The 8462-nt window shown below is 45.7% G+C and overlaps 1 protein-coding gene across 1 annotated transcript in view; it reads right to left on the bottom strand.

Moving 5' to 3' along the window:
• LOC104958174 (transcription factor COE1-like) overlaps positions 1 to 8462 on the bottom strand; it is a 50290-nt gene that overhangs the window by 38747 nt on the left and 3081 nt on the right. Inside the window, exons 3-6 of the mRNA XM_010785894.1 lie at positions 8226 to 8289; positions 7451 to 7506; positions 6022 to 6095; positions 4393 to 4461 (exon numbers count right to left, since the gene is read on the bottom strand). Coding sequence (XP_010784196.1) covers positions 4393 to 4461; positions 6022 to 6095; positions 7451 to 7506; positions 8226 to 8289 — 263 coding nt within the window. The remainder of the gene's footprint in view (positions 1 to 4392; positions 4462 to 6021; positions 6096 to 7450; positions 7507 to 8225; positions 8290 to 8462) is intronic.

The following is an 8462-nucleotide window of genomic DNA, read 5'->3' as shown; positions in this document are numbered from 1 at the left end:
CTCCCCACCACCAGCCAAAAATGAACAAAAGAAACATACGAGAAGAAGAAAAAAAAGCCTAAAATAAAAAGATCTCTCCTCCCCTAAAGAGAAACACTGAAGAGAGATGCTGTCAGCCTCGGGGTGTCATGACTCCAGCTTCTCTTTGTCTTGAAGGGAAATGTACAGCTAGTGATAGGTGGTTAAAGACACAATAGAAAAGCAGCGATGAGAAAAAAGCGGATAAGTGGGGGAAAATAATGACTATCTTGTATAATACAAAAAGAGGTCCAGGAAATGGGACGGCACAAATAATTAATAAAGAGCTCAACAGACGTCATACACATCGGCAGATTCACTCACAAGAATGTGGGATAGCTGCACTGTAAGTGTGTTTTCACCTTCTCACTAACAGAGTCATGGATATGAAAGTGAAACTAAGCTGAGGGGACGGAAGGCGCTGCCAGTAAACCACATTAGCATCAAATGCAAATGAGAAGGGGGCTAATGGCTGGACAGGTGCAGACTGGGCCTCTAAATGACACACACGCACACACATCGCAGGCAACACACACACACAAATGAGATGGATGAATTAAACATGGGTGGGCTCGGCTTGGGGGGCTGGCAGGGCTGACATAAAGTCAATGACATACATTATTCACTAGAGCACGTTAGCCCAGCCAAGGCAACACATGACCTCTCACCCCAGGAAGTGCATCCAAACATAACAACCAAAACAATGAGGGGGTTCCCCACTACAGAGTGACAAACAAGCAGCGCGGCAAGAGGCATCGGCCTGGAAAATGCAATCCTCACAACACTGAAAAGTTGACTTCCAGATGTGTCAGGTTATCTGGTGTAGAACCAGAGCAGGTGTCGGGCTGCGGATTGCGGAGATGAACCAGAACCTGCTCCACAAGCACTAACTACCCACCGTGAAGCAGAGCCGCTCCGTTCCACCAGCTCGCAGAACAGGAAACTGTCGGCCATGACATCATCCTCCCCGGGAGGAGCACTTCCTGCCCGACATTCTTCACTCAAGACACACACACACTCGCCAGGAAATGGCCTCTATCAACACACACACACTCCTGGGGAAATAACCAACATTGATGCGGATACACAAGCACAGACACGCATGCAAGGAAATGGGCCACATCAACGGCAGGCTGCAGGAGTGTGTGTTTGAAAACACACTCAAAAACAGCTATAAACCTGAAATAACATTGTCTGTGCATGTAAAATTGACCCCCCGACGATCCCCCCACACACACACAATGGGAAATGCAGGGCCATCCAGTGGATTCTTATCTCTGGTCACAGAGAGTTTCTCTCCCCCCTCCAGAGAGGCTCTCCCTGCCTGGGTGGGGGACACCCTGTGGCAGGCCTGGGGGAGCTGGCCGGGCAGGAAAGGGCCACGGGACACAGGTGGGAGGAGGCTTGAGAGGACACATGGGGCCGGAGGGACAGTCATACCCCCAAAGCGAGTCAGATGTGTCCTAAATTACCAGGATGCAGCAGGTAAATAAAAAAACCAACAGATCTGTGTGGATTCAAGAAAAGCTATGTGGAGAAAAAGCAAAGGTGAGAGGGAAATGTGCTTGTGATTTGAGGCCCTTCCAGGCACATGATAGTTTGACTAGCAGTGACTGCATATGATTAACCCCACACTAACCAGGAGTGATGGAGAGAGGTGGGAGTGGAGGTGGGGGCTCCCCTCATATTATCCTGCCTCTGTAAGAGGCTAAAGTGGACCACACATGTTTCCCCGGGGAAGATATAGAGAGGCGCACATGAGCTTCTCACCTTTCAGCTGCTGCCCCTGCCCAGTGTCAAGCACAGACACAACAGATCATGCCAAGGTCTCTCTGAATTACCAAGAACCCCCCTCCTCAAAGGTTAAGAGCATACATTATAGCAGGAGTTGTCTCTATCTTCAGGACTGACTCATTCAAATCAGATGGACTTAAAGAGACACTCAAAGGGATGACAACGTTACAAATTAAAATACACGTTGCTGCTACCATGATATAAACTATAAAGATCCTGAAAACAGGACCGATTGTGGGGAAGGTTTTTTTTCAAGTTGAGTAAAAATCTAAGAAATGTTAAAGTGCTTTTTGCTATCAGCTTAAACAAATATGTTTCATAATTCAAATCTGCATGGCATTGGTCCTTGTAGACGCTCTAAACCCCAAACAAATTCTCTTTGCAACAGGAGGTGAGGTGAAGGGACGGGTGAGGGAGATTCTCCCGGTGAGAGAGCGCAGCACCCAGAGCGCTGCAGATCCTCACTGTACCAGATTTGTTCTCCTAACAATCAAATAAGTTTCTCATTAGCTGACTTTATTTTTCCTCATTCCTGCGGTTTTGCTGCAGTGGCCTGTTTCTCCCGTCTTAACGAGAGAGAGCTAATTAGGCAATCAGACCCATTACTCTTCCAGAAGAGTTAGAGCTAGCCCAGCTAATTAGGGCTGTAAAATCTAATCATCTCTGCAAAACAGCAGAGGGCTAACGAGCCCTTATTTAACGAACTAAATAACTTCAAGGGTGGAGAGGGGCTGTTGATGTTATTTCTTTATGAATTTGAAGGAGGGGAACTCGTGGTAATTGAGTCAGTTTCACCCTCACAGTTGTTTGTTTGTTTATGAATCCCTGATTATTACAACTGCCAAGAATATATTGGTACTAAATGAGCAAACGTATAAACCCTCCTCTCCTTATTCCCCTTCAGTCCCCCCCCTTTAAAGCGAGCCAACCCCTCTGTTCGTTCTCCTCTCACCTGACCTATTTTCCTGTCCAGAAAGAGAAGAGAGAAAGAGCTGGAGAGGAAAACAGAGATATTGCTGTTGTTTTCCCTCCCCCTGTTCTAATTTGTTGTTCGTTAATGCTGCCCTCACACCTGAGCCATTGGGCGTCGAGGGAATTCCGCCAGCGAGCGACCACAACACATGCTCAGTGCGGGAAAGCTGTTCAGAGCAGAGATCAGCCTGTTTCACCAAGGTGCCTCTGCTCAAACTGCGGCAAACTGAAAGGGAAAGTTTAACCGTACGCCGAAGCCAGGATGGGTGACAGATGAGAAATTCAACAAGTACGCACACATGGCAAACAAAAAAAATCAAAAATATGGCACAGAGTGATGGGCAGGCGTGTTGTGTGAGGCCACGTGGCGGGGTGCAGCTGTCTCAGGGAGCGCTGAGGTGAGGCCTTCCGCTTCACTGGAGCGGAACAAGGGTGGCGCACACACAAACTCGCACACATACAGACACACACCACACACACACACACACACACACACACACACACACACACACACACACACACACACACACACACACACACACACACACACACACACACACACACACACACACACCCACTCAGGTAAAGAGTGGCTTTTGACAGAGCAGCAGCGAGCACAGGACAGCTGTGTTCATCAGATAGCACAGGTCACTGCTTCATTAACACTAACACAAATACACTCAAATGTGACAAATTCAAATCAGACATAACACCTAAATGACCTACGATGCACGACATTACCATGCATCTGTTTGGATAGGTTGAAAACAAACAGAAAAGGAGATACTTAATGGAAAAATCATTTACACAGCCTCCAAGTACAGCTTTTAATCTGCACGCTGCAACTACTGCTCAAGTATAAACAAATAATTTCCCTCACACTGTAGGTCCGCATTATTCACACACGTGCCACACAGCACAGGCCCAACTGTAAATCAACTGACAGTAAATCAGGCGAGCTGCTGCATCATTCAGAGGTGGTTTATGACGGCAGGAGAAAGGTGTACACTTGAAGAAAAGTGTGTGTGTGTGTGTGTGTGTGTGTGTGTGTGTGTGTGTGTGTGTGTGTGTGTGTGTGTGTGTAGGAGTCTGCCAGTGTCAAAAGCGCTTCAGTGTAAAACACTCCAGATTTATACACAGAAACACACACACAACCGCCAGGCTGTAGCTGTAACCCTAACTGCTCATCAGCTAAGTCATCAGCCCAACCACACAAACACTGTTTGACCACACTTGAAGCAGAGCTCAACTGCTCTGTGATTGCTTCTCCACTTCTCTCACACACACACACGGCATATTATTTACTGCTGTTTCACACATTTTGCGCACACAGACGATTAAGGTTTCTGTAATTTTAAACGGCCTGCGGCCTGTCTTATTAGACGTGCAGGTTTCTTTTTTTTTATTCAGACAAATCAAATGCTTCCATTGGTTTACTCCACTTATATGAAAATGTTTTATATGTATGGGTTGTTTCTGCCACATTTGCTGCCAGTGTATTCTGCACAGCTCCTAGTCTGAGCCACAGGCAGCTGATGTGTTACACTTGTCTCTGCGATGACAGCGCCACATCACATCAGCTGAGGTCAAAGGGCAAAGTTTTCTTACCTGTCGATGATGACAGGGTCTGATGGGGTCTCGTTCCTGTTGCCACAACTCTTCTTATCGCAGCATCGACTGTGGGGAGGGGGGAAGTAAAGACAAAGCAGAGTTAGTCACTGAGATGTAACAAAGAGAAATAACGATAGGGTACATCACAGAAAGGGAGAGGAAGTCAGATGAGGGTGCAGGGAAGAGAAAGAGGAGTAAAAGGGCGTGGGACTTTGGCAGAGTTTTAAGAAACAATGTGAATTGGGCTTCCCGAGGTAAGACCGGGGCTCTAGCGCTACAGTAGGTGAGATCAGCGGGGTGATTTTTCTGAGAAGTTTTGAGGAGGAGAGCTAAAGCAGTGAGCTTGAATGGGGCTGGATACAAACTTGAATTAGCCTCCAGGGCTCAGGTTAGCTCCATTTCTGTCAGACATCACACAACCAGACATCTTATGTTCTCTATTTTTCCTCAGTGCTCGTCCCCTCCCTCTATCCCGCCTCTCTCTCTCTCTTTCTCTCTCTCTCTCTCTCTCGCGCTTTTCTCTCTCAGAAGTGGGTCACAGAGTGGTCCCACTGGACCTGGGGAGTAGTGCATGCTGGGTAAAAGGGGGTTGCATACTGATGTGACGAGTCCTTTCTGAATCGTTTGACTGCAGCACAATATAACAGTGTTGTTGTGTGCCGTCAGCCCCCCTATATCCCCCAGAAAGTATCACAGCGTCTACCTTTTCTTCTCTGTCTGTACCTGTGTCTGACTCCATGTGTGCTTCTACTGTACATGTGTGTGTGTGGGAGGGGATGGAGAAAGACACAAAAGAGAGGGAGAGAAAGGGGGAGACAGATTGACCCTCCCCCCTACTTTCTTGCGTCCCTCAGGACAGGAGGTTTGGAGAGCCAGATCAGATTTCTGATCTCGACCGTTTCCTGCAACGTATGAAAACAAGTGGTCTAAATGGCCTTGTGTGATAACCAGGAAGTGGCTACACTTTGCCACTGGCTATATTCTCTACATGTAACTCTACATGTATTTCTAAACGGCTGGTTTGTATGGGGGCAACCACAAACTTTGTCATGCTTTTATTGACTGTAAATGTACGCACAGGCCTGCGAAATCGCTACGCTTGCTTCTGTATATTTGACTGTGCAAGTGTCTGTATTTTATGTGTAATCCGAGCCTGTCCCCCTCTGCACATAGCTCAGTGTCAGGACACAGCAACATGCATGTATTACACAGACTAAGGAGGATGGGTTTGAGTAATGAGCTTTTCCTTGTCCTAATTAGCTGAACATGAGAGGGATGCACACACACACACACACACACACGCACACACACACACACACACACACACACACACACACACACACACACACACACACACACACACACACACACACACACACACACACACACACACACACACACACACACACACACACACACAGAAATAGGCCAGGGCCCATCTTCCCAACCCACTTTGAGGAAAATTATAAGAATTTGATTGTAATTGAGCAGTGCTCCTCATGTATTTGCCACCACTTTACACCGACAGAGACACATCCGATGTGAAATAAGTATATATGTTGATCGGGTACAAAGTGTCAATTGGACCAATAAATGACAGCTATACCTGGGTGTGTCTTGTCTTACCTGCACATGATCTCGTGGGTCAACAGGACCCGACACATCTCTGGGTTTTTATCCTGGCCCTCATAGATAATCGCCTGAAGGATGGAGAAGAAAAAAAAAAGAAATCACAGAAGATTCAAAATAACCGTGATTGAGATTTTTTTTAATTGGCATGTGAAAAAAAGGGAGCCATGATGCAGGGGCAAATAAAAAAATAAAAAAAGTGTGTCTCTTTCATCTGGGAGTAGTTTTGCCTATCTGACAAATGTGTGTGTTGTGGGAATCCAGTCCTCCTGAACAGGAACGCTCTGTTCTGACAGAGACAGTTAAAGGGAAAGTGTGTGTGTGTGTGTGTGTGTGTGTGTGTGTGTGTGTGTGTGTGTGTGTGTGTGTGTGTGTGTGTATGTGTTTGTGTTGTGAATGTGCGTACTCCTGCGATTGCATATGTGTTAGACCGTGCACGTATGTTTATATGCTGTGTACAGTGAGCAGTTGGACTGCCAGACTGGAGTATAGTGCACCATCTGGTCCATACAGCACAGCGTCCAAAAATCTAGTCTGGTTACCCCTCCAACCCCACTCAACATGCTCTCCAGGGCTGTGATCACCCTGCAAACACACACACATAAACTGATAAACATGCCAACACACGTGCACAAACGCACACGCACAAAAAACATCCCCTCCTACTCCTTTCATTCTAAGGCAAACTCTCTTCAAGCCTAATGGCACTAGAGGCGGAATTGGCAAAACAAAAGACCTGATATCAAAACAGCGTTGAAGGGGCTTATTTTCTGCGTGTCTAAGTCATCCGTACGGAGAATTCCCTCAGTGTGTGCCAGCCCACATGTGCTGCTCTGTATTTCTTTGTGTGATTGAATTGGCCATAACACACTCCGGGATAGTTTGTTCTGTTTCACATTGAGGAAATGAGGGTCAAGGTCCTCAAAGAGTGAGCTGGCATGCATCACTGTCTCTCTCAAACACTAACACACAACCGCTTCTGCACCTCGCTGAAATATTCACACACACACACACGCACACGCACACGCACACACACACACACACACACACACACACACACACACACACACACACACACACACACACACACACACACACACACACCGCCTGGTGCTTGTAAAAACACACACACATCCACACACCATCCCCACTAACAGGCTGCTGTGCAGAGGTAGAGTATGAGGACACATGTCCTCTACTTTTCTGGGCCCCTGTAAATGTATTCCACAGGTAAGACAGGTCGTTTATCAAGCCGCCTGTGCTGAGCTGAAGTTGAGGGTCTCAGACACAGGCATGCAGTGGGGGGGAGGAGGTGGTGGAGGGAGGCGGTTGGTTGGAGGTAGGGGGCAACATTCAGACCCACACAACCTGCGAACGGATGCACGGGTTCACTCTTTAAACCTGTAGTTTAATGCAGACCTCTTACCTGTTTAGTCATAGAGTCGATGAGACGAACATACAAGTCCTGCTCAGTCCTGATCCCTGCAGAGACACAGAGAGAAGGAAATGATTAAAATGTGACTTACTTAACATCTGAGGCAAAGCTTTCCCCATTCTGGGGGATATTTCAGATCACAAGTTGTATTCAATCTGAAGTCTCCTCTGAGACACTTATGGAAACCGATTGAGCCCAAACTGTTAGTAATGACTTTCTGTATTTGTTGCATGCTGTCATTTTGCTTGAGACTTGAAAATGTTTTATTTTTTTATTTATCCCTGTTAATTTTATCGCTAAAAATGTATTAAGAACTTTGTAAATGTGCACAGTAGGGATGAATGAATTATAATCAAGATTATTTAATTATTCAATCGAGGCAACAAGACTACAAATAAAAAGAATCATTAAAAAGTAAGATGGCAAACATTTTATTATGCTGCCTTGGGTTGTTTACTGCTGACCGGAGAAGATCTATTTAATGTAGGAAGCTCCAAGCTAATTATAATTATAATAATGCAAACCTAAAAATAATAATTATATAAGAATCATATTGTGGTAATTAAAATAATGTGTAAATAACATTTAAAGCATTTAACATAAAGCATTACTCATTCACGATTAATTAAAAAATAATACATGTAAAAAACACGATGTGACCTCTTAAGACATTTGTTTCCCGAGTTTTCTCTCGTTGCTTTGGCGTATCATTCACACTCTGCTTTTGTTATTGCTCAATACAAAAAATGATGGAAGCTAAACTCACCGTTACTGTAGAGGAGCTGAAGCCTATAATGGATCCCATTGTTGGTCTTTTCCCCCGTCGTTTCCTATGAAAATTAAAGCAAGCAGAGCCGGTCAGAGCAGGCATCTCCTCCTGGGACTCTACTGCGCGTCCACAACATAGCACACTACGTTTGTCGAACTGTAATATCATTTAAATTACTTCGATATGTCATCCACGCAGACAAAATAAAGAAAAAAAGTTCGAAACTTGAACTAT

Source organism: Notothenia coriiceps, unplaced genomic scaffold (genome assembly GCF_000735185.1).
Source record: "Notothenia coriiceps isolate Sejong01 unplaced genomic scaffold, NC01 NC01_scaffold00028425, whole genome shotgun sequence".
In the NCBI taxonomy this organism is placed as follows: Eukaryota; Metazoa; Chordata; class Actinopteri; order Perciformes; family Nototheniidae; genus Notothenia; species Notothenia coriiceps.
The sequence above is the reverse complement of the archived record's forward strand: the minus strand, read 5'-3'. Positions and strand labels throughout refer to the sequence as shown.